Genomic DNA, 26,238 nt, shown 5'->3' on the forward strand with positions numbered 1-26,238 from the left:
GCAATAGAGAGCACCATGCCAGCTCCACAGTTGGTTTTCACATGGACCCTGGACTCAGCTATGGAGAGCCTTTCTGTACCCCTTTCTCTTGGACCTCCTTCTTTCCCCACTACCCAGTCTAATAAGGGCAAGTACAGGTGTACAGAGCAGTCCAGAGGAATGCAGATGGGAGCTTCCAGAAGCCAGGAGCTGAGGCATCTGGTGTGCCCACTATACCAATGGACTCACCCTCTTGAATGGAAAAGCCCTCACAAGCCTGGGTGGAGAGTGGGAGACACTCTGGGGATGGCTCAGGGGCTCAGGGATGGAACTCGCCCTGGCCAGACTATAGATGATTATTCTGGCCACTGAACAGTGGCTCTGGGTGACATCTGTCTGCACACTGTTTTCCCCAGGGTGGCCTCCTGTGCCCCAGGACACTATCCTGAAGTGTCCCACCCCATTTCCTCTCCTCCTTTCCTTTCTGAACACAGGGACACCAACTTATCCACACCCTGCCTTCCTCCTCCTTGAAGCCTCCCCGGCCAGGGAAGGAGCAGGTGTGGCTTGGTAGGGTTGTGGGGAGAGCAGGGAAAGGGGTGAGGAAGGGAAGCAACTGTGTGGGAGCAAAGAAGAGGCCCCCTCACATGCCCCTGTCTCAGTGAGACCCATGGCACCCCCAGGGCAGAGAACGTGGAAAGCAGCAAAACGCCTGGAAAGGAAATCCGTCAGTGGGTATGGGCTGGCCGAGGGGGTCCCAGGCAGGACGCAGTCTGGAGAGAGCCCCATCCCACCCCTCCACAGAAGGGACCTCCCTTCCTCCCTCCCACCCCAAGACAGTGTGACTGGGCAGATATGGAGCAAGGCAAATAACACCAGCAGGTGGCAAAGGTGGTCCATACGTGCTTGTTAATTAAGGCAGGGCATGGAGGGAGGGACATGGGCCTGAGCACACGGACATCAGGTCTGAGTCATGACTCTGGCTCTAAGAAGCCAAACGAACTTGAAAGTCACTTTGCCTCTGGTCTTCAGTCTCCTCATCCGTGAAGTCAGTGGGTTGGGTCAGAAGTAGATGACAAATACAGCCACGTGGAGCACTGCCAGGAGGACAGTGGGTGGCCTCCGGGTGCAGGTGCCCAGGGTTCCCTCCAAGGTTCTCAGCAGGACTGCGGCCAGGGTCAGAGGAGAGGGCTGTTCCCTCAGGGTGGAGGGTGGACACTTCCTACAAGGGGGTCTCCTTCTCCCCAGCAATCAGCCCTTCCTTCGTTAGGGGGAGCCTGCAGCCCCCGTTGGTACCTCCGTCAGGATGTGTGTGCTGCTTAGGCTGTGGCAGGCTGGAGTCGGGGGTGACGAGCTGTCGCAGGCGCTGTGGAGAGGAGAGGCGGTGAGTGCATACTTTTGGTGAGGGAGGAAAGGATGGCTCCTCATGTGTGAGCCTGGGCTCAGCTCAGAGCCGGGCACGCAGGGACAAAGGAGTGTTTCAAGAGAGAAGTCAAGAACACAGCGAGGAGGAGGGCACTGCCTGGCTTCCAGTACAGGCCCTGCTCCCAACCACCTGCACACCCCTAGCAACTCACTCAACTCTTCTGTTCACGCGATTGCCTCAGTTTCCTCATCTATAAAATGAGGATAACAATAGAACACACTGTTCAGTGATCAATAAGTACATATTTTTGTTATTACTATCACTACTATTCTTTTTATTACTCTTGGTATGTGCTCATAAGGATCTATTGTTTTTCCTGTTATCAGTGGTACAACTATTACTATTGCTATTGACACTGGTCCTATCTCCTTCCCTTTTCTCTCTTTGAATGCAGATGTAACGACTGGAATCATAACTGCTTTTGTGTGACTATGAAGTGATAAGCATGATGAAATGACAATGTGTTCAGGATGGAAGCACAGAAATAAAGGAAGAGTCTGGTCCCTAATGTCCCCTTTAAGCAGCCAAACCAAATGCTAGCAGCCCCCAATTGATTTCCTTGATATGTCAAAGAACAAATAAACCGATTTGCTTAAACTGTTATAGGGTGGATTTTCTATTACTTGTAGGCCAGACAGACTTCGACAGATGGAACGTCTTTGTGGGTCATTAGCCATAGCCTCTACCAGGAAGGCATGTCCCAAACTCCCAACAGGGAGCCTTTTTCAGTGTCTCCAAGCAGGCTTAAGATGAAAGGAAGTCAGGAGCCTGTGTGTGGAGTGAACCATGCTTACCAGTTTTCCAAGAGCAAGGTATCGATGCTCTTTAAGCTTCTGTGTCTAGGTCTCTCTATGTTCTTGTAACTTGGCTTCCCTTAACCCTTTACAGTTTACCCTTGATGATCTACCAGAGGTCAAGAAGGTTTCTGAAAGTAAAGCCATTGGACCGGTCAAAGCCCTTCTCTTTGAGATTCTGTGAGGCCACAGGCCCCCCCACCCCACCCCACACAGAGCCTGTGTGTGCAACCAGCCCATCCTCTCTTGTGCCCGGCACCTACCTTCTTGAAGGAACCCTGGGTTCTCAGGAGGGTGATGACAATGAAGAGTGGGACACAGGCCATGGAGGAGAAAGCCAAGAACCAGCCAATGGAGTACCCCCAGGGAGGGTACACGTAGACGTTGTTGTATTTGAGAGGCGTGTACTTGGTCAAGGAGAAAATGAAAGTGGCCTGGGAAGAGGAAAGGGCAGATGCCGATGAGACAGAGGGACATTCAAAGTCCCTCCCTGGCCACTTGAACAGTCCAAGACAGAAGACAAGCAAGATGCACTGTGGTGCATCCCAGGTGGGACAGGAAAAGCCACTGCAAATCGTGACCCAAGGCATCAGAACTGAGGCAGGAGGAGACAGAGGTGGGGCAGGGGGAAGTGGGTGTCCATAAGTCAGGCATCGCCCCTCACCCCACAAGTCTTCTGGGGGCAGGAGGGAGGAAGGGGAAGCAGACTGGGCACATACCAGGCAAAGCCCTGGGGTCAGGAAGAGCCAGGAGATCTTCACCAGTGGCCAAGGCCGGTAGCCAATCATGTCCTCAATGTTGTCATAGAAACGGTCTGCCCCTGACCAGGTCCAGCGTGGGGAAAGAGAGTGAGAAGAACTTAATGGGTCTTTGGGAAAAACTGGCTGGCTTCTTTCCCACCCACCCACCCATCCTGGGATGGGAAACAGGAACAGCTGTGAATGAGATGTGCCCCTGGCACCCCAGTCAGAGAGCAGGGAGCAGGGGCTGGTACCATCTCTGACTTCCTGTGTAAGGATGGAGTGGAGACCCCCACTGTCCTCTTCACACAGGAAAGTGTGAGCCTGAAATGGGGCCCAGTGGCAGTGCAAATGCTTGTTTACCTGTGCAGCAGACAAGGATCTGACTGGGGTCAGAGCAGCAAGGAGCCCTGTGCTCACACATACTATACCAAACTCAGGGTTAGAAAATTACAGGACAATGGTCAGGATCTCAGACTCCAGGGGAACTACCTCTGCATTCCAAAGGAAGCGTGATAAGGTTGATTTACACTTTGGGAAAACACTGGTTTTGTTTTTGTTTTGTTTTAATGTCCATAGGTTTCTACATTTGCTTAGGCAGAGCTGGTATTCCCGCAGTGAAGAACCAACCACTCCTGGGAAAAGCCATGTAGGGGACTCATCTCCCTACACCCCTAGGACCTCCCCACTGATAACTGCCACGTGAAATCCCACCATTAAAGAGTCATAGCTTTCACTTCTAAAAGCCAAAGTTAAAAGCCAGATGTTGCCAGGTGGGTTTAACAGTTTAAGACCTCACTGTGATTGAGTTTATCAGATCCTCTCTGAGAACAAGATTTGGAAAGGGGTAGAAGAAAAAACCAGAAAACATCAGAAGCTCGAAGGGAGAAGGTAAGAGAGAGGAAAGGACACCAAGCAGGAAGGCTTAGGGCAGCAAAATAATCATCCTTCCTACTTGTAGCTTCACCTGAGTCTTTTGACATTGGTACTGTGTCCCCAACCTGGTGCAAGGGAGCCAGAAGACCTGGGGTATGACAATAGCCCTTCCACTTTCTAGCTGTGTGAGGTTAGGCAAGAGATGTAACCTCTCTGAACCTCCCTTTCCCCCTGCAAAAGACTGTCATAGAGATTCTGAGATAGTGAGAGGGAAAGTGACCAGTACGGTGCCTGACACAGAGCACATGGCTCAATAAAAAAGGTTTTTTCCCCCAGTAGTCAGGCATGGGGATGGCAGGGCATTAAGGCATTCCACAGCACTGCTGGTTATCTCAGGGCTGAGGGGCCCCAGGATGTTAGTGGAAATGCATGGAAGGCAGAATTCACTGCAGTGTGAGAAAGAAATGTGTAGCAGCCGCGATGGAAGAGGCTGCTTCAAAACCACGAGAATGAGCTTCCAGCCTGTGGAAGTATTCAAACAAAATCAGGTGACAACCTGGTTGTTAGAAAGGGAACACAGGAATTTGTGAAGGGTCAGACCAAGTGACCCTGAGAGTCCCTTCTGACTGGGGTTCTACTGGCGAAGGGCCTCAGGCCACCTCTGCGTCAAGAGCACCCTGCATGGTTATTGGTCATTCCTCTCTCTGGTCAAGGAAATCTGTCTTATCATTGTCCCAGCTCTCGCTACCCTCAGGAGAGATGCCAGGCTGCCTGGCCGTGGCTAACCTTCCCAGGAAACAGGAACAGGATGGTGATGCAAAGGCTCACGGGAAGCACTCACCTCTTGGCTCAGGCAGACCCTGTCCTTTGCCGGGGCCTCCCCTGCCCCATTCTCCTCCCACCCAGTCCTCAACCTCTCCGCCTCCTTACCGTACACCCAGCTGATGCAGATAACTTCGAACACGGAGAGGAAGAGCAGGCATATGCCACTGGAGGCATAGTAGTCAAACAGCTGGAAGATATACATCCCGCCCTGTGGAGCAGGGAGCAGGGCTGAGGCCTGGGGCCATGGCGCTGGCTGCATGCTCCTCCAGGGTGGCAAATCCCCACCAGGGGTGCCATCCTGCCCTGCCCAGGGAAGTTACTCCTTGCATCTAAGAGGATGCTGGCCCTACCCTAGGTCCTTCATTCAACATCCCAGCATCCCATCCTCTGGGAATGGACACCCACCTCCCTCTGTTCCTTTTGGGTTGGAGTATGCCACTCCCTGCAGCAGGCCTGAGTTAAGTCATGACCCTGACTCCTGCCACACTCAGGAAAAAGCCCATTCTTTCCACTGGGGTTGGATGGATGGGAAAAGGTAAGCTGGAAGTGGTACCAGCCTTCCTGGATATCACAGGAAGAAAACCTGCCTGAGGACAAAGTTACCAGAGGAAAGGAGAGCCAGGAGAAGAGACCGTGTCATTAAAGCAGCTGGATCCAAGTATGCCTAAAATCCAACTATCTCTAGACTTTGCAGCCACCCAACCCCCATTAATTTCCCTTTCTGCTTAACCCAGCTTGTATTTGGTTTCTTCGAGACCTGACTAATGTAGACAGATCCAATCAAGCAAGGCTGGTACCACTTCCAGCTTACCTTTTCCCATCCACCCAAGCCCTGCAAGAGAAACTGAGCAGGTGTCAATGCCCCACTTAGCAGATAAGGAAAGAGTGGTTCTGAGAGGGGCCAGCAGTGACCCCAAGTCACCCTGTGATGAGCCTCAAAGCAGGCTAACCACCCCACTCACCTCTGTGACCAGTAGGAGCCCTATCAGATAGCACACCATAGCAATGGTGAGGATCAGCAGCTCGCGCCGCCTGCTCTTCCGAAGCTGCCTGGGGAACATGTCCATGGAGGCCGTCACCAGGCACTCCATACAGACAAACTGTGGGCCAGGAGGGGAGCTGGGGTGAGGAGGGTGTGTGGGAGGCCACCAGCCCCTGCCCAGCGCTCTCCCCACCCAGCTCTGTCCTGGCCTCTCTCATCCCATTTGCCACACTAATGCGCGAGAAGGAGTCGGGGGTCTGGGTGAGGCCAGCCCTGCCCTTGTCCACAAGAAGGGGTCCCAACAGGGAGGATGGAAGGGGAGATCTATCCTGCCCCCAAAGGTAGGAGGCTGGCGCTGGTGCTGAGCATCTGGGAGAAGCTGGAGGGCATTGGGGGACATCTGTGTATGTGGAAGGCTCAAGCCTTGAGAACAAAATGGGCACCCCTCCCCCACCAACACACACACAGAAGAGGGTCTAAAGAGGCCTGGAGCCACTGACCAACCACAAGCACGAGCCCTGGACAGTAAGGAGGGCTCAGATTCATGGGTAGGAGGAAAGGAGTGAGAACAGTGAGGCCAAGACTAGCAGAAGCCGGAAAGAAGGTCACCCGGGCAGGGCTGGGCTGGGTGACGTACCTGGCTGTCCAGCCCCAGGAATATGAGCATGACGAAGAAAAGGCAGGACCACAGCTGGGACAAGGGCATCATAGTCACAGCCTTGGGGAATGCAATGAAGGCCAGACCGGGACCTGCCAGGCACACAGCATGCTCAGCTGATCCAGGGTCTCGCTGCCCTCAGCAGAGCGCTGATCCCCTGCACTGTCCTGTCCGTGTCACATGCACGGCTAGCTCAAGACAGGGCTGCTCAAGACAGCAGGGTGAGTCCGCTATTCTACTCCCTGGGGACAAAGCCATTCCTTCATCCATGCACACACACATCAGTCCATCCACTCCACTCTTCCCCCCTCCCTCCTCCTTCCCGCAGTTCCAAAAGCCTTGCTTTGTGCCAAGCGCTGTCCCTCCAAGGCTAAAAGGTTCATGCCACTCAGTTTCTAGGGCTCCGGTCCTCTCTCCTTCCCCTCAGGTCCCAGGCAGACCGGGGCACCTACCTGACTCGGCCACTTCAGAAATGGGCACCCCCTGCTCTTGGGACATGAAGCCCAAGATGGAGAAGACGACAAACCCTGCCACAAAGCTGGTGGCACTGTTGAGGAAGCAGAGGGCAATGGAGTCCCTGTGGGAGTAGATTGATGCAGACAAAGGTGGGGAGCAAGAGAGGAAGAGTCCAATCAGGGAGGAGAGGAGGGTAAAGAGGAAAGAAGAAGGCAGGAGGGGATGAGCCAGGGAGGGAGAAGGGAGAGAGAGACAAAAGTCAGGTGTCAGAGGAGGAGGAAAGGAAAGGAAGAGAGAAAGTGGGGAGAAAGAAAGTTAGCCTGGCAGAATGTCAATTGACACAATGTGCCACTCCCTGGGCCCAGGACAGTGGGTCTTGGTCTCAGAGCCCACCTCCAGGACTGTGACCCTCTTCAGCTCCCAGAGAGGCAGGAGTCACTCTCGCCCTGCCCCAGCCCTGCCAGTTCTCACCTGTAACAGTTGTTGTGATACTTGTTGTAGCTGCCCAGGGCCGTGAGGCAGCCCTGGCAGATGGCAAAGGAGAAGAAGATCTGGGTGCCCGCGTCCATCCACACCTGCACAAGACCCCAAGAAAGTGCCGGGGTCAGGAGTGGGTGGCCACGGCCTAGAACCAGGGAAAACAGACCCCTGGCCATAGCACAAGTCGACCCCTCAGTGTCCCCAAGAATGTCACACCCATGTGACACTAGTCCATGTGACATACTTCCCCTAGTGTCCTCCCTTCTCTCCACAGTGGACTTCTCACAGGTAGGGCCAATTTTTAGTCCTATAGACACTTAGGAAGCACCAAAGACACGTGTGTCCCTTGACTACCTCAGGTGTAGTCTGTAAACTCAAGCTGTACCCAAGATGGATGAGGCCCACCTGCATGGCAGAGCTAAGAGTCACTTGCATTCATTCAAACAGTGTATTTACATCATGCCTTAGGCAGCTGTGACCTGGGGCAAAGAGGCTACTTCATGAAAATAGAAAGAAAAACCACCAAGACTTCATGGGCATGCAAAAATGTGCTCAGACAAGTCCTAGAGGAGGAAATGCAGTTGGCCAGTAACCATGTGGGAGATGCCCAACCTTGCCCAGAGTTAAAAAAAAAAAAAGCTAAATTAAAATCATAAAATGATACTGCTTGGACCTATCAAGTTATAAAAGATTAAAATAAATATTAATCAAACCTTGCAAAGGCCCTACAGGAAGAAGGTATCCTCAAATACTGGTAGTAGAAATCTACATTTCTCTAAAGCCAGAACCAGCTGGGTGCAGTGACACACACCTATAACCCCAGAGGCTCAGAAGGCTGAGGCAGGAGGATCACAAGTTCAAAGCCAGCCTCAGCAACTTAGCAAGGCCCTAAGCAACCCAGCAAGACTCTGTCTCTAAATAAAATATTAAAAAGGGCTGGGGATGTGGCTCAGGGGTTAAGCACCCTGGATTCAATCCCCAGTACCAAAAAAAAAAAAAAGGCTTTCTAAAGCCAGTACCAACCACAGGTTCAACCAACCACAGCGAAAATATTCACCCCAAAAATGTACCTCTACTGAACATGAACAGATTTTTTTCTTAAATAATACAGTATAACAACTAATTTTATAGCGTTTATATTATAGTAAGTACTGTAAATTATCTAGATATTATTTAAAGTATATAGAAAAATTGCATTGGATTATATGCAAACATTATGCCATTTTATATGCAACTTAAGCATCCAAAAAATTGGTATCTGTGGGAGCCATAGAGCAAATCTCCCATGGATACTGAGGGATAACCCTATATTTAAAAATAGATATCACCACCAAGTTCAGTGGCACATGTCTAAAATCTCAGCAACTTGGAAGGCCAAGGCAGGAAGATCACAGGTTTGAGGCCAGCCTCAGCAACTTAGTGAAACCTTGTCTCAAAATCAAAAATAAAAAGAACTGGGGATGTAACTCAGTGGTAGAGTTTCTTTGGGCTCAATCCCCAAGAGTGGGGGAAAAAATAGATATCACCTAAATGTCCAAGGGCAGGATATGAGCTCTAAGAGGGCAGAGAGACTGGTCTGTTCTGTCCACTGACCTATCCCTGGCACTAGAACAGTACTTAGCACGTAATGGGTCCTCAGTATATTTTGTTGAATAAATAAATGACTAATGAATGGATGAAATATTATGCAGGTGTTAAAAATTACATTTACAGGTGAATCTGATAGCACGGAAAAGTCTCATAAGTGAAACAAGGATATATGTGTCTTTATATATATATATGTCAAAACACACACATACGCCAACCACATAGTGAAAATGGTTGGAAGGAAATATACTAAAATGCCGACAGAAATTGTACCTGAATGGTGGGATTATAAGAGATTTTAAATCTTTTTCAATTTTCTTCCATGTTATCTAATTTTTCTCCAGTGGGCATCTCTTGCTTTTTTACCAAAGGAAAAGAAATAGAAGACTTTCAAATGCAGACTGGTTTGGGGCAGGACCCTCTACCTCAAAGGTAAAAGGTCCCACATGGTGCCCACCTGGGGGTCCTTGAGGCGGAGCAGGTCTGGTCTCAGGTAGTAGATGATGCCCTCATAGGCTCCAGGGAGGGTGACACCTCGGATCAGTAGGATGACCAGCATCAGGTAGGGAAAAGTGGCTGTGAAATAAACAACCTGGAAGAGAAATAGGCCAAGGTCACTCTAGGTGGAGACCTGGCAGCCAGGCAGCCAGGACCCGGCAGAGAGTCTCCAGTGGTCCCCCCCACCCTCGGGTAGTGCCAGTCACACAGAGCTCACCACCAGGTTCCAACATCATAGAAACAGCCTGGGGGGAGAGCACAGGAAACTTTCCACACCTCCCCTACACATTCCAGTGGCTCTGCTCCCCAGCCCAGTGTGAGATACACATCAGCAGGGCAGGGGGAGGGGCAGGGAGGAGGAGGGGGACTGGCACTGGTGTGAGTTTCTTGCCCACAACCCTTCAAAGACTCATCTGAAACCCAGAAACTGATTAGCCTTAATCCTTCAACCTGGCTGCCCTCCCCATGGCCATGGTGAGGGTGGGACCATCCCTCACAGAAAAAGTGGCCAGATTTGGACAGTGATTTGCAGGAAGATTCAGACTGTACTTTTCCAGGCTTAGGGTTGGGGAAGCAGCAGTGGCCTGAGCTCAGCAATCCTAGGGACGCACAAAAGGTGTTCCACTCTGTCCCTGACCACACTCAGCTCCTTACCAAGGGAGCGGCCTCATCTGTGTGGTTAGGACTACTATTATTCTTATCATTAGTATTGCTTTTATTTTTACAACAACCCAAAGAAGAGGAGGCTGCTATGGGAACAGCCTAACTGTAGGGCTGATCAGAACAGTCAGCATCCTGCCATTCCTGGCTTTCAAAAACACGAAGCAGCATCTTAGGCTCTCTGTGTTGGAAATCAAGCTCAAACCCCAATTCTTTCTATATAATAAACCCACTGTTACCCAGTTTTGGCTTGAACCCCATCAGCAACTGGCAACTTACCACCCCAAAGACATTTCTGTTTGTGACTTGTGCTAAAAATATTCTCCGTGTGTATTAAATTCAACAAGCAGTTGAGTTGAAGTAAGAGTGTGTGATCCTAATTTGTGCAATATATACACATAATGGCTACAAACACACACCTACATACCTATGAAAGGAACTAGGAGGCAACACAGAGAAAGTCAACAGGGATTAGCAGATCCAACTGCCATCATGCTGGTGGCCTGTACAGTGATCAGCTCCAACAGTGGAACTTTTATGGTTCTTATTTTGTTCTGAATATTGCTTACATAAACAGGTCTTTTAAAGTCTGTTGAAAAAAGAAAGTGTTTCCTTGTATGGAGCTAAACTTTGCCTTCCTACAACTTCCCTCATTCTCACCATGCATCTCCCCTCTACCACTCTTTCAGTTCTCCTGAGGGCCCTCCAAGGGTCTCCATGGACTTTGGGAGCCACAGAGAGCCCAACAGGAGCCTGAACACCTCACCTTGCCCGTGGACTTGACCCCCTTCCAGATGCAGAAGTAGCAGACGATCCAGGCAAGCAAGAGGCACAGGGCCAACTCCCAGCGCAGGCTCCCCAGGTCATGGATTCCCGAGGTGATGCCCAGAACCCGTCTCCTAATGGATTGGGAAAATTAAAAACCAGGTGAAAAGCTAAAAAGGATGATTGCCTATCACCACGTGTCCTGATTCTTAGAGCTGACACCACAGGCCTCATATTCCAGGGCTTCCTCCGCTCCCAGCCCTGCTCACCTTCCCTGTGGTCATGCCATGTTCCCACCTGTGGTCTGTATGGCCCTGGCTGTTAGAAGACCAAATCATCATAATCCCATAGGTATCTGTGTCTTTCTAACTCATCCAGATTTCTCTGTTGTACAGATAGAGAAAAAGAGAGTGAGGATGGTGAGGAATGTATAAACAACACGTTCATGGAGAGTAGATATTTGTATATATGCAGGGTGATGGGCAAGAATGTGAGTATCGCAGGGAGGGGCTGAACTCTAAAGTTGTTGGGCTCTAGAGATGTGTATGGGGTGATGGAGATGTCGGTATGACTGAGAGAGAACTTTAGGTAATCAAGGGCCTGCATGCGCGAGGGTGTGGGCAGACACAGGGTGTTGGTGAGCATGTGTGGGGACCTGTGAGAGAAGGGACGTGTGGCGTGGTGGAGGTGGAAGTGTGCGTAATCCCATGGTAAGGTGAACGTGTGAGCGGAGGTCCTGCCCATTTCTGTGGTATAAATACTCCCACATTGGCCAGTGTCAGGTTGCCAATGTGACATCACTGAATACAGAGTTTGGAAGAGATGGTACAGTGGGCTCTCCTGGGGCTGTGGAGGCTGTTTCCAGCACACCATTGGACATGTGTGGGGTGGATGTGAGGGGGTAGGTGGATATTCGTGAGACTGTAAATGATGTGGATAGAAAAATGTGAGTCTGCGTGGACTCATGTGGGTTTGGGGTGAGTGTAAGGGGACAGGTGGACAAGTGTGGGTGGATGTGAAATTGTTCTTTCATCCTTCAGTGATGGGGGGTAGGAGGTGCATGAGTGCTAGAAAGCATGCACAGAGAGTCTTAAACTTGCACCCCAGACTTTCAAATTGGCACAATTCAGACATGCAGACTGTCTCTGCTTAGGGGCCCCTGGCATGTGACAACCAGGCCCAGCACCTACTCCCAGAATTCCATGACAGGTGAGGTGAAGTTCGCAGAATGGGTCACTTTGCTGGCTCCAGAGTGGTTCAGAAAGTCCATGCAATGCTCTGTTGGGGACAAAGTAGAGTGCATGTCAGTTAGGGACATGATGGGGAGAGATGTCCCCACATCCAATCCCCCCACCAGCCTAGGGGTCCCTTTGGACTCCCCACTTTCTAGAGTATCAGAGGTGAACTTCTGAGGAGGTTCATGGGACCAGCTCCTCCTCCTCATGTGGCCTGTGCTCACTGCTCTTGTTCTCAGTGAGCCTGGCCACTCAGCTGGCCACCCTACCAACCTCTGGCACCATCCAGACTGAAGATGATACACCCAATATGGGTAGTTCACAAGGATAACTATCACCCCCATCTACAGACAAGGGACCAAGGCCAGGTACAGCTCTTCCTGGCTTGATGCTGCTCACATGCTTCTCCCTCCCACTGTTACATAGTTAATTGTCTATTTCCTCTATTTCTACATCTCTACAGTAAGCTCAGAAGAGGGCTGGGTCCAGGTTGCCCTTGCTTGGCCTTGGAGCGGTGTTTGGCACATAATAGGTGCCCAGTAAATATTGTTAAATGACGAATGATAACCTCTTGCTACAGGCCCACTGGGTTCTCACAACTGTACTTCATTCTCCCAGGGGCTGATCTAAGGGACCACAGAAGGATCAGCCAGCAGAATGGCACCAAAGCCCACATGGGGTAGCTTTGAGGCCAATTCTGCCATATGCTGACCATCACCAGCCACCATGGCCCAACCTCAAGGGACAGACACCATCCCAGAGGCTGAAAGAATGGATACCTGTGTTCCAGTAATTGGTGCAGGTTGTCCAGGGTAGCTCAGAGGTGAAGGAGCTGAACAGGTAGAAGAGGGCCCAAGCGAGGATGATGATGTAGTAGATATTCAAATAGGACTCGATGACCACAGAGGCCAGTCCAATGCCTTCCAGAGTGAATGGTGGTGGGGCAGGGAGAATCCAAGAGATAAACATTAGCAAAAAAGTCACATACAAGCTGCCAGGTGTGGCTACAAGGGTCTTCTTAGAGTTGGGTTTATTCATTGACATGAGAAGCCATTTATAGCCTTTTTTTCCAAGTAAGAAAAGCAGGTTATAAATCACCATCCTATATATTCTCCCATTTTTTTAAAAATATTTATTTATTTATTTTAGTTTTCGGCAGGCACAACATCTTTGTTTGTATGTGGTGCTGAGGATCGAACCCGGGCCGCACGCATGCCAGGCGAGCGCGCTACCGCTTGAGCCACATCCCCAGCCCTATTCTCCCATTTTTGTAACACATATTTGAGAGTGTCTATTTTTTTAATTTTAATTTGTTATATATGACAACAGAATGAGAGCGTCTATTTTTGTTTATGAGAAAACTCTGGAAAGATTTCCACCCAAAAGTTAGCAAGAAGTTCTTGAAGTGATAGGATTTTAGTTTATTTTTTCAAGCTTTTTTTTTTTTTTTTTCATTTTGCTTGTTGCATTTTCTGTTTTTCTGATGTAATTGTGTATTGCTTGCAAAATTAAAAGATAGGAAGGATAAAGGAGTAAGAAGAGGGAAATGGTAAAAATCTATCTCTTGGATAAGAAAAAGAAAGCAGCCAGGAAGAGAGAAGTGGCCCTTGACATGATGTGCCTGGCCCAGCGTCCAGATCCCCTCGCTGCAAAAGTTGAGCTTCCATTTTAAAGCTTATCATGCAGGCTCTGGTTGGTGGGGTACACTTGGTCTCTTTAATGGAAACATGTGCTATAAAAGTGGAATCTTGCCAGGCATGATGGTGCACACCTCTAATTCCAGCCACTCAGAGGCTGAGTCAGGAGGATCACAAGTTCAAGGGCAGACTCAGCAATTTAGCAAGGTTCTAAACAACTTAAAGAGACCCTGTCTCAAAAACAAAAACAAAACAAAACAAAAAAAAACATAAAGTGCTGGAGATGTGGCTAAATGGTTAAGCACCCCTGGGTTCAATCTCTGGTACCTTAAAAAAAAAAAATAAATAATTAAATAAAAGTGGAATCTCCTCACAGTCATTTTAGAAGCAGCATTTTGCCAGGCTGAATGAAAGCCAGCTGGGAGGGGTGGTGGGTGGCGCTCCCCCAGGCCAAAGCCCACCCGGACTTTGTCCACCGGGACTGAGTTCTGGAGAACAGAGGACACAGGCTAATCAATGCTGTTTAACTGTGGCCTGTGTGGAACAACCCGTTAGCCTAAGGGCTGGCTCAGAAATCAATGCTGACCGTGAACCAAACTGCCCCTTTGCGGGAAGAACCCACTCGCAACTGTTTTGTCCCATCCTGGCAAAGGGCGGTTTGCAGGCGTGGTGGTCTCCCCGCGTCTGCGGCCAGGCTGTGGCGCTTCGGAAGCTGAGGAGCCAGGGCTGCAGTGGCCGAGGGCTCCCCCGGGAGCGGTGGGCCAGCCTGGGGGATATTTCCGGGCCACACAGACTCCCACTCAGACCACGAAAGCACAAACAAGCGGCCTCTGTGCCAGCCTCCTGAACGCTGTGCTCCCCGTGGCTTGGCGGGACCTGACAGGGCGGGGATCAGCGGGTCAACACCGAGGACCAGCGGGGGGGGGGGGGGGGGGGGGGGGGGGGGGGGTCTGGTGGCGCCTGCAGAGCGAGGACGCGGGAGTGTGGGAGCGACCTGCGGTGATTCAGAAGCTACAGTGAGTGCAGACTGGAGAGGGGGCGGTGTGAGTGAGCACAGGGTGCGTTTCCTGTGCGTCCTTTTGTGCACAGGCTGCTGGGAGCTTGGAGGAGGAGGGGACAGTTAGGCAGGGAATGGGCAGGCAGTGAGCAGCTTGCACTCCCACCGCGGGGAGGGGCACACACCTTGAGCCAGCCTCTTCCGGAGCACCCAGGCCAGGCGAAGCCCAGTAACTTGGAAGAGGAAAGGAGCCGCAGTCTCACAGTCTCTTCCCCTACCCATCCAATGTCCACCTGCCAGGTACCCCCATAAGGGTGTTCTGCAGAGGCCAGGCTCTACTGCTGCTGCCCAGGAGCTTGCTTGGACCTGGGGTTAGAACTCAGTTGAGTGGGACTTTTACATTACTGCTGAGTTCGGAGCAGAACACCCAGAAACTCCTGCAGCGCCCAGAACTTATGAGTAGAAACGTGGTAGGCCAAGCTTTGCTCTGCTCTGCCCCTCACTGCTATCTCCTCAAGGACCCCCCTGGATGTTCCAGAAGCACAGCATGAAACAGGCTTCACTCTTCCCCAATGTGGTCAGGTACCCAGCCTACCCAGTAACCAAGATGTTCCTCATGACACCTCTATCCAATTTGAACTGTGCCCAGGAAACTCAAGAATGCCTATCCCCAGGGCTCCCTTAGGCACTGACATGAGGGGAAGAGTCCTCTCTGCATTTCAAAATGTGCAAAGAACCTTTGAAGGACAGGAAGACCCCTTGGGCATCCCACTATCCCCCAGGGGACTGGCCAATCAACTAAAGAGGGGTTGGGGCAGGATGCCCCAGGCTGCTCACATTAGTGCCAACAGATTCATTGTGAGAGGAACAGACGCTGCCCCTGGTATAGTCAAGAGGGAAAGGGTTCAGGTAGATCTGGACTCAAATCCTTTGTGAATGACCCCATTTTCCTCATCTACAAAATGAAACCAATAGTTACCAGAGAATTAGGTGAGAAAGGTGCTTACAAGAGACCTGACACAGGGTAGCGCTCCATAGATGCTAGATATCCCCATCAGCATCATTCCTGTCACTACATGTGTTGTAGGCCCATCTGGGACCATGACATCAACTCAGAAACACTTTCCATGAGGCTGATGAAGCTTGAACTTTAGGGTTCCTTACTTGCAGGGACCCATCCCAAGCTCTGTACCTGATTTGGTATTTGTCATTTTGTCTGTTTTTCTTGAAGTGTACCCTCCTTCCCAAGCTTTGTAAGCTTGGGCCCTGAAAAGCCTGGTTCTCACTTAGTGCAGGAGGAGAGTGGATAAGCAAAGGGGACAGTGAGCACGGAGAGGATGATGACAGTGAAGGGAGGGACGCTGGAAGGAGGTAGGCATGAGGACGTCCCCATGTATTGGAAGGAGGAGGCAGAATACTCACCCTGGAAGAGGGGGCAGATCTTCCTCCAGGCAGTGACGCTCCCTTGGCTGGTGTACTGGCCCAGGGCCACCTCTAGGAAGAACACGGGGACTCCGCAGCTGAAGAAGAAGATGAAATAGGGAACAAAGAAGGCCCCTGCAGGAGAGGAGAGGCAGAGACTGAGCCACACCTTTCTGCTCTCAGCCCGGGGACCCTCCCAGACCTCCAGCACCTTCCTCCTTAGTGCCTTCCTCACGCCTCCCTGGGGCCCAAGATGGCCTCCTCCTTTCTCATGCTGTCAGGGGTGATGGGTGGAAATGTTCCAGACTAAACCTTGCGTGAGGTGGGCAAGGCCTTTGAAAGGAAATGAATGAATTAGGATTAGGAAATAGTATATGCACTATTTATTTTCTTAGTGTGCTTCACGAATTTCATCAGTGTATTATTTTTGGAACCCAAACAAGTGTTCTGTATAATTTGATATGCTTATTAAATTATCAAGTTTGGTACATTTTAGAGAAAAACAAACAAAAAAAAAACACCTTGGAAACATTATTTTCACACTAGTAATTTTTGGAGTGTTCCCCCACCCCCATCAGGCTCTGGTCTGAAGGAGACTCGCAGCAGAGAAAGCTATCACATAATTAGGCACTGACCAGCAGCTACTGAGGGGAGGCCAGGCTAAGAGACGTTCAGCAAATGATGTGATGGAATTGAAGACACCCCTCAGCCCAGTGCCCACTTTGGTAGAAATCACCAAGGCCGCAACCTCACCTCAGAGGTTCATCTTTGGGCAATAGGATTCTGGTTCATCACCTAATAATAACACCTGGCATTATTTGGTGCTATGTTTCAGACCCTCTTCTAAATGCTTCACCAACATCAAAATCCTCACAAAACATCCTCCCATGAGGTAAGTACTATTGCTATCCCCTTTCACAGAAGAGAAAACTGAGGCTGGGTTTAAAATGCAAAAAACTGAGGCATAAATGAGGAAACAGAGGCACCACCTGGGGAATCTGATCCTGATCTTAACCACTACATCAAAATGCCTCTAAAGTAATCTCTCTCATGTGTAGGAAAAAATGGGAAGTATAAAGGAAAAAGCTCTGTGAATCCTTCTAGTTTTCTTATAAACACACACATTATTTCTCTTTTGCAAAACGAGAACCTACTATAGATTATTTGACAACCATTTTAAAAATCTTCATCATGAACCTGTTCATATCAACCAATGAATCATTTATTGGCTGTATAGTATCATTTATTGGCTGTATAGTATTCCACTGTATGGAATTCTAGCATATTTCAAGTATCTTGTTGGGTTTTTCAGTGTACATTAGAAACACCACCACAGTGAAGACCATTGTCCATAGCCTCATGTACTTGTCTAATTTCTCCTTAATACAAATTGCCAGTAGAGGAATTGCTGAGTCCAAAGATAAGCTTTTGTTTTGTTTTGTTTTACATGCATGTGTATGTGTGTTAAAATACATACACCATGAATCATTCTAACCATTTCCAAGTGCACAGTTCAGGGGCACTAAGTCCATTCGCAGTTGTGTAACTATCACCCCATCCACCTCCTGAAACTTTTTCATCATCACAAACTGAAACTCTGTACGTATTGAACAGCAACTCCCCATTCCTGTTCCTCCCCAGTCCCTGGCAACCACAGTTCTACTTTCTGTTTCTATGAACGTGCTTACTCTAGGTTCCTCATGAAGGTGGGATCAGGGAGTATTTATCCTGATTGATTTCATTTAACGTATCAAGATGCATCATGTTGCAGCATATATCATGATTTCCTTCTCTATTAAGGCTAAATAATGTCCTTTGTGTGTATATGTCACACTTGGTTTATCCATTCATCCACTGTAGGACATCTGGGTTCTTTCCACCTTTGGGGATATACCTTGCCTAAAGGTCTTTGGCATGCATTTCACATTGCCCTCCATAACTCTTATACCACCCTGCCCCCCCTAGTAACATGTGAGAGTGAAGAAGGGTTTATGTCCTCTGGACCAGAGTGCCACCTAACTCTCCACTGAGCTACGGTCCTGTTGCCTCACGTTGGCCTCCCCAGCCTGAGTGCTACTAGAGCATTGGCGAGCACACTGCAGTGACGGAACTGGCTCAGGTTTGGGTTTCGTGGATGATTGCAGTGCCAGGGCTGAGGGCAGGATTCAGGAGAAAGGACGTAGCTCCGGGGTTCTCCCACAGGGCACTTTCTAGGAGAGCTATGGGGCATGTGGCCCACAGGCCCCTTCTGCCAGCTGTCAGATGTCCTTCTCTCTAATAAAGGAGACGGCTTCCGTTCTGACTTTAAAATGTGGGCTTTGGTCCCACAGAAGCTGGGGACCTCAGAAGAGCCTCACCTCAGGCTGGTCACATGTTTAGACCTTGTAGCGTAGGGGAGGACGTTGATTCCTCCATGTTTGGATTTCTCTCTGAGTTTCCAACACACCAGTTCTATAAATTAGCTTATCAAACCCTTACTTTGGGTGGTTTAGCAACAGAGCTAAAGTGATACAGATATAATGTCTTTCTTTGATCCTGCCATCTTGGAGATGACCTGGGCTCAGCCACCAGAGCCTGGGGCCCTGCCTCCTGCCCTCAGGCTCTCTCTTCCAGGTAGTAGGACAAGATGTAAACAGTGAGTTGGGGGCAGTCACCCAACCACAAGCATCGCCCTAGCTGTGTTCTGGGGCAAGGCCTCCTCTGGGACTTGATAACCCTCAGCTCTGGCTCTAGCAACCTAGGTTCATCCACAACACTATGTCCTGGGACAAAGAAAGAAAGCACACTTCTGCCGCTCCTCACTGTCTCCCCTAACTTCTGGCCGGTGTCAGTCTCCCACCATCATCCTGATCCACTCAAGAAATTCCATTTCCATTTCTCTGGAGTCATTAGTATAAACAGTTCATGAAAACAACTGTAAGTTTTAAAACACATAGCAATTGGGGCTGGGGATGTGGCTCAAGCAGTAGCGCGCTCGCCTGGCATGCGTGCGGCCCAGGTTCGATCCTCAGCACCACATATAAACAAAGATGTTGTGTCTGCCAAAATCTAAAAAAAATAAGTATTAAAAATTCTCTCTCTCTTTAAAAAAATAAAAATAAAACACATAGCAACATGTGTAGTGAATACTCAGTAAACATTTGTCAAATTACATATAAATAGTGTTTAGAAGGATTTCCTAAACCATGGTTATCTCACAATGTATTTCTTCTTTTTCCCCACCTAGAGCATTTCTAGTATTTATAATAAATATATATAATTTCTACCAAAAAAAAAATTAAAAAAAAGGTGCCGGCCTTGGTGGTGCATGCCTGTAAACCCAGCAATCTGAGAGGCTGAGATGGGAGGATAGCAAGTTCAAGGTCAGCTTAGAGAGACCCTGTCTCAAAATAAAAAATAAAAAAGGCTGACGATGTAGCTCAGTGGTAAAGTGCCCCTGGGTTCAACCTCCAGTATGACAAGAAAAAATATGAAAGAAAAAGGTAATTTCAAGAGGAAAAAAAATAATCAGATCGATCACAAAGGACTACATATTGAAGGGTTCCATTTACATGAAATACCCCAAGTAGGTAGATCCTTAGAGACAGCAGATAATGGTTTCCCAGGGCTGAAAGTGGGGAGGGGGTGAGGGAATGGGGAGTGACAGCTAGTAGTCATGACTTTCTTTTAGAGACAATGAATATGTTCTAAAATTGATTTTGATGATGGTTGCACTATTCTGTGAATATACTAAAATCACTGAATGGCACACTTAAAAAAATAAATCTGGCCCTTCCCCACTGTGACCTTGTTAACTTTTACTACCGATGCCAAAAAACAATCAAATACATTTTCTTCATCTGAAAAAAATATATAGACAAGTTATTATTTCTCCAATCAAAATACTTCAATGGCTCCCATTTCACTTGGAACAAAGAATTCAAGATCTAAACCCATTACTTCTCTGAGCTCATCTCCTGTTATTCTCCTCTCTCATTCAGCTCCACACTGCCTCCTCAGTGTTCCTCAAACAGGTCATTGATCTTTCACCCCAGGACCTTTGCACTCACTATTCCCAGTGTTGGGAATGTTCTTTATCCTGCATGCAACCATGGATTCACACTTTCACCTTCACATCTTTGCTCAAATATTGCCTTCTTGGCAAAACCTTTCCTGGTCTCCCTGTTTTCCATATCAAATCCCTCTGCCTGTCCCAGTGATCCAGCATTTCCTGTCCCTTATCCCTGCTTTACTTCTTGCCACTCTGCTTATCACCACTTGACATAGTACACATTTTCTTGTCTGTAATCTGTCAGCCTTTGTCAAAATATAACACTCAGAGCGGGCTCTGTTTTGTATGGAGAACAGTGCCTGGCACAAGATAGACCTGCAGTAATATTAGTTGAATGAATGAATGGAGTGTGTATAGAGTAATGGAGGACCCAGATTTCTTGGTCCTGCTGTTGCCTCATTTAAAAGTCACCGGATCCCTGTGAGGTATCATCCCCATTTCGTAGAGGGAGACACTGAGGCTGGAGGTGGAGCTGGAGCTCTACCACAGGCCTCCAACTCGATGACAGCCCTCCTTCCATGTTACCGCACTGCCCGGGAAGGAGGGGCCCAGGTAGGCACTGCTCAGCCACAGTGCACGGCTCTCCCCACCACGCCTACCTCAGTGTGAACTCACCACCTCCATTTTTGTAGCAGAGATAGGGAAACCTCCAGACATTGCCTAGCCCAATGATCTCCCCGGCCACTGACAGCACAAACTCCATCTTGTTGTTCCATTGGCCCCGATCCTTCACCTGGTCCTCGCCTTCCTGGTCCAACGTCTCTCCCTCCTCCGGGACCCAGGAGACCATAGGAGGCCCATCCTCATGGACTGCCACTTTTTTGTCCATAGCCAGATAGTGAGTTGGGAGTCCCCGTGGGATGGAGCAAGATGTCAGAGAGGCAAAGTCTGGTGGGAGGAGGAGTGAACTGTAAGACCCTGGCACAGGCCCCACCGTCCTGCCCTCCCCAGCCCGGTCTTTGCTGTTGGAGTATTGCTTTTCTTCTCCATGGCACCTCTCCATAGAGTTACACTTTGCTCTCAGAGTCATGAGACTAAACAAATGGGGAGCAAATCTCAGTTTGCAGATGTGCTGACAGGAAAGTCAAGCCTCCACAGATAAAGTGATGCGACTTGCCCAAGACCATGCAGGAGCAGAGCTGCCGTGAAAGTCCAGGCGTGGGGCATTGTAGACCAAGTGGCTCTTGATCTCTATCGCCAGTCACCATCACAGCTGGCCCGTGCGCCCAGATCCTCAGTATTTAGTAGGTGACACTAGCCCGGCCTCTGGCCTCCAGGGCAGAAGGAATCAAAGGCTGCCAGAGGTGATGGGGGTCAAAGGGCAGTTTGTCCAAGGTGGCTGTATTGTCCCCCCCAGTTGTGTGCTCATTCCTGTGCCAAGGTGATGGATCAACTCTGGGTAAACATGGGGCCGGCTAGCCCTGGATGTCTGATTGGAAGGGCAGGAGAAGGTGGGACCTCAGAACAAAGCAGGATGGGGACTAGAACTGGCACCAGGGCCAAGTATAGGCCTTCAAAGGAACCCCGTTTCTCTTCTCTCAGTTGCATTTCTGTCATGAGAAAACTTAAGGGGCTGTGTGCCAGGAGGGGTCACCAGAGCAATTGTTACTTGGGTGGTGGTCATCTCCAGATGACTCCAAGATGACCAAATGGTCTCCTTAAGAGGGAAGCCAGGACTGGGGTTGTAGCTCAGTGGTAGAGTGCTTGCCTTGCACGAGTGAGGTACTAAGGTCGATCCTCAGCACCACATAAAAGTAAATAAATAAAAGTACTTATTTAAAAGGGTGGGGACAAGCCTGGTAAGAACTGCCCGTCATTGCAGATCACTGACTATCCTTTATCCCTCCCCTCTTAAAGATCCCCAAACTCCCTGGACCTCCAAAAGGATGATGTGGGCTCCTGTCAGTTTTATTTTCCAATCCTCTCATCTGTCAATCACCAAGAGACAAATGGCAGCAGAGTTGTTTCTGCAGCCCATGTTTGCCTTCTCCTCTCTCCACCCATACAAACAATCAGCCTGAAGCCACTTGTGCCTTTATTCCCAGGCAAGTGCCAGGAGACATTGCCCCAGCCTACAGAGAGAAGCACCCATCCTGCCACCCCTCACCTGGGAGGGGTGTTGGGGGAATCAAAGTGACCAGGTCTACCAAGTGCTCCATGCTCCTCCGAGGCTCTAGAGAAACACAAGGGAGTCTTTTTATTAAGGAAGAGTCTGTGTTTATTTGTTGGTCCTTTTAACCCAGGCAACAGCCCAAGCCCAAGTCAGTTAGAAAGGCGTGGGCAGGAGCCATTTGAGGTTATGGAAATTTTTGAAGGTGACTTGGAGGGTACAGGTTATCCCAGGAGCAGAAAGCATGTCAGGGTAAAATGCCGGGATTGGGACTTGTTCAGAGGCTTCTAATGCAAGCTCAATCCAGGAGGGAGAACAAGGAGTCACCCGGGAATTCAGAGGCCTTGAACCTCAGGTACAAGAGAGAAGGAGGGAAGAAGAGAAGAAAAGAGGGCTCCAGGTTGGGAGGAAGTGGACAGCCCCAGGGGAACTTAAAGAACCAGAGCTTCAGGTTGAAAGAACAGGGGAGCTCGACCAGGGGAGAGGTCCATGACACCTGAACCCCAAAGTGACCATTGCTAATGAGTTAGAACTGGGGCACCCTAAGGAACAGCCTCTGAATCATTATCAAACTAATGAACAAATAAGTGAATGAAAACTTGGAAACATGGACTCAAAAGCATCAGAGAAGAAACCCGAGATCTCATCCACATTTTGCTAATTACAATAACAACAGAAGGTTAACATTCGAGGAAGCACTGAGCTAAAAACATACTAATCTCTATGTACATTATTGAATCTCTTCCTCATAAGTCTCTGAAGTAGGTGTTACTATTAGCTCCATTTTATATATGAGGAAGTGAAGCTCAGAGATTAGAGAACAGTACCTGGCACCTAGCAGGTGCTCAGTAAAACTCCCTTGGAAGGGCGGAATAAACTTACCAAGACAATAAGTGGTGGAGCTGGGTCTTGTTGTGTGACCTTAGTCAACTCACACTTCCTCTCTGAACTTTAAATCTTCCTGGAAGAGAGAAGGACCCCTGCTCAACAGGGATATTGCAAGAGTGGGAGAATAACAGTAAGATCCATAATAAGCAATCACTGTCTTTTTTTTTAATACCTTTATTTTATTTATTTTTTTAATGTGATGGTGCTGAGGATCGAACCCAGGGCCTTGCACATGCTAGGCGAGCACTCTACCACTGAGCCACAATCCCAGCCCCAGCAACTACTGTCTTTGCTTGCCAAGCCATAGGGTAGCTGAGCTCAGGGCAAGCCCAAACACAAGAGTCCCCAAGGGAATGGTCAGCAGAAAAGCCTTACTATTTCCAGACCAGAGGTGACTATTTTAAGACCATGATGTTCTCAATAGGTGTAGGATGGCAGACCTGATGGATAAAAGGAGTAACTGAAGGGATGGATGAAGGGAAAGCTGAAGGAGAGCAAGGACAGAACTCAGTTTGTGCCAAAGATTTGGGTTGTATTGAGGATGGGGGAGGAGACAGAAGAGAACATGTACTGACATGGGATAAAACATTTTTTTAAACAAAAATATTATTGGAAGAAGCATAACTTACAGGTAAGAATGAAAAACTGGAATGGCAGAATGAAAGCAAGAGCAAGTGAAAGGAAAAGTTGGCTCAGAGCCCTGGTTAAGTTAAGGGGAAAGAGACTGGAATTGCAGAAAGAGAGATTTAAGCTAGACTAGGGGGAGAAATATCCTGGAGGACATTAGACGTAAAAATAAACGATGTGGCTATCCTTTTGGGGTTATTTTTAAAAGCCAAAAGAACAGCATAGCCTACCCCTACTGCACCTTTCTACCTCTCATCTGTTAAGAATGGTTTAACCAGTGTTGTCCACAGCAAAGATGACTTCTGGAAATCTTCCCAAGAATTCACCCCAGCTCTGTCCCTTTGGCAGCCCCCAGCATCTCCTCCCCAGATTGTCTCCCTGCTTTATTAAAATGGGGCAGAAGATGGAGATAGGGGATGGTTCTCCCCTCCAGAAGCAAAGACACCAATGCACACATTGGGCTCTAGTCTTTCAGAGATTAGAAAGTACAAAGTTACTTTCTGTTTGGGGTGCTGGGTGTGTAGATAGAAGCCTGGCCGGGCTCTAGCAGGTGAAGGCCAGAAATGCCACTGCCTGCCAGTGGCCAGGTCCGGGCTCAGTCTCCTTGGCAGCCTATCCAGCGTGAGAATGGCCTGGCCACTGCTGCAGCCCACACCCACATACCAATACCCATTCCTACACGCACACTGGTGCCTTCCGTCACGTCTCTTTGCACACACATACCTGTGTGCATGGCACCAAAGCCTGGCTCTGTCTGTAGTCCTTCACACCCCGTGGGCGGCCTGGCTCTGCTGGTGGCTGCCCACGCCTTCCCTCACACCGCCCCCAACCTTAGACACAAACACGCCCCTGCTGCAACCCAAGCTGCTTCCTTCTTTTGGGAGCCACTTGGCTTCCGGCTCACCAGTGACCCTGAAGGGAAGGACTGTCACCCCTCACCTGTGATTGTTAGTTCCCACCTCTCTGGGCACTGCCTGCCTCCCCCACCGTCCGAGTCAGCTGACTGCCCCTCTTTTACCCACTGCCCAGGGCCAGCTCGGGTAATAGACTCTCCTGCTACATAGGTTTGTTCCTGAGCACCCAGTGCTGTGGATATTGAGGGGTACTTGGTGGCACCCATTGTCCCAGCATTCCCAATACCAGACTTTCTCTTTGGCGTGGGGAATTGCAGTTGCCTACCCCCGCTCCCCAAGACCCCCCCCCATAGTTCTGTGAAGTCCAGCCCCACATCTTATCTCTCGAGCCCCAAGATCAAGCCAGCCCCTCCACTTCCTGCTCACCTCAGTGCCCTGCAGTCAGCTCAGCTCCATACATGGGTCATTCCCAGGGACCTGAAAGGGGAATGCTCTCCACCTTCACTCCCCCTGTTCCTCCCAGCACGGACTCCCATCTGAGTTGTCCTGGGACTCCCAGACAGAAAGCCACTCTCTCTGTGTGTGTGAGACAAAGAGAGACAGAGTATTGGGAAGTGAAGGGACAGAAATACCACAAGTAACAGGAGGGATTGAGGCCAAAAGTCTACGAATCAGGATTACAACATCCAACCTCAGGAAGCCAAGCCCTCTGTCCCTGCCCCCACCCCATTACACTTGCGCTGTAGCCCCCTCCCTCCTGGCCTTTGCCCTCCCATTGGCACTGTCCCAAGATGTCCTGTCCCCTCCGGAGCTGGGCTGAGCAGGGGAAGGGGCTTAGACCCTCACATCCTGCCCTCATCTCCCCTCTTGTTCTTTGCCCCTTCCCTTTCTCCCTCTGCCCCCCACCACAGTACCATCCCCTTCTTAGGCAAGGGACAGCCCTCTCTTACCAGAGCAGCAGATGGAAGCCACCACCTCCCAGGCTGAAGACTGAAAACTCGGGAGGGGAGTTGGCCTCCCTGATGAGGGCACGGGAGGAGGGTGAATCACACACTGGAGTTTTCCACCAAGTACCTGCCCTCTGTGGCTTCCAGGCAGAGCTCTAGAACCACTACCTTCTCCTTGGGATTTTCCTAGAGAAAGCACCCAGAGCGTGTGTATCTCAAGGTACATGATGCAGAGAGGACTCAGGTCTGCAGCCAGACAGGGCTGGCTTTCCTCCTCTCCTCTAGCACCTACCAGTCTGGTCGGTTAGGTGAGGAGCCGAGCCTCAGTTTCCCACACTGGAAAAGTTAATAATCCATAGTTTGCAGGGATTATTATAGACAAGTTGATCATTGCCTGGACTAGCCCAAGAGCTCAAGGGAAGCTGTTGATGTTCGTTATGATGCCTCTGGAAGCGGGGGCTCGGAACATGGAGGGTCTGGTCCTAAGCAGCACCTCTTGGCACTGATGTACACTGATAGGATTTCTCTGGAATAGCCTGGCAGCCGGCAGTGCTGAAGGGCCTGTGTGGAGTATGTGCCTTGTGCTGCATGCCCAATGAGCTTCTCCAGAATGAGTCCCTAGTCACCTCTCTTGAGCATGCCCTCAAGGCACTGGGGACAAGACTGTCCCATGGCCCTTCATTCAGAAGGGACAGTGCCTTCTTCTAGACAAAGATGTTTCTTCAGCTACAGGTGGTGTGGGGG

The 26,238-nt window shown here is 49.6% G+C and overlaps 1 protein-coding gene across 2 annotated transcripts; it reads right to left on the bottom strand.

Annotated features, from left to right (window-relative positions):
- Window positions 1-864: 864 nt before the first annotated feature.
- Slc6a12 (solute carrier family 6 member 12) lies at window positions 865-25,136 on the bottom strand. Of its 2 annotated transcripts, XR_011707137.1 has the most exons (17): window positions 24,974-25,136; window positions 23,061-23,139; window positions 20,684-20,956; window positions 16,018-16,152; window positions 12,741-12,881; window positions 11,917-12,004; window positions 10,728-10,860; window positions 9,261-9,395; window positions 7,208-7,311; window positions 6,733-6,857; window positions 6,260-6,372; window positions 5,603-5,740; window positions 4,746-4,848; window positions 2,919-3,019; window positions 2,463-2,633; window positions 2,200-2,330; window positions 1,265-1,345 (listed from the first exon to the last, which is right to left on the bottom strand). XR_011707137.1 is itself a non-coding variant. In XM_027951238.2 (16 exons), the coding sequence occupies exons 3-16, from the start codon at window positions 20,895-20,897 to the stop codon at window positions 1,202-1,204; spliced, it is 1,845 nt and encodes a 614-aa protein (XP_027807039.1). In that variant the 5' UTR covers window positions 20,898-20,956; window positions 23,061-23,139; window positions 24,974-25,136; the 3' UTR covers window positions 865-1,201. The 2 variants fall into 2 exon arrangements, 1 of the variants encoding a protein (XP_027807039.1); XM_027951238.2 differs by lacking the exon at window positions 2,200-2,330 and having other exon boundaries at window positions 865-1,345.
- Window positions 25,137-26,238: the final 1,102 nt, after the last annotated feature.

This window comes from Marmota flaviventris, chromosome 3 (genome assembly GCF_047511675.1).
Source record: "Marmota flaviventris isolate mMarFla1 chromosome 3, mMarFla1.hap1, whole genome shotgun sequence".
Taxonomy (NCBI): domain Eukaryota; kingdom Metazoa; phylum Chordata; class Mammalia; order Rodentia; family Sciuridae; genus Marmota; species Marmota flaviventris.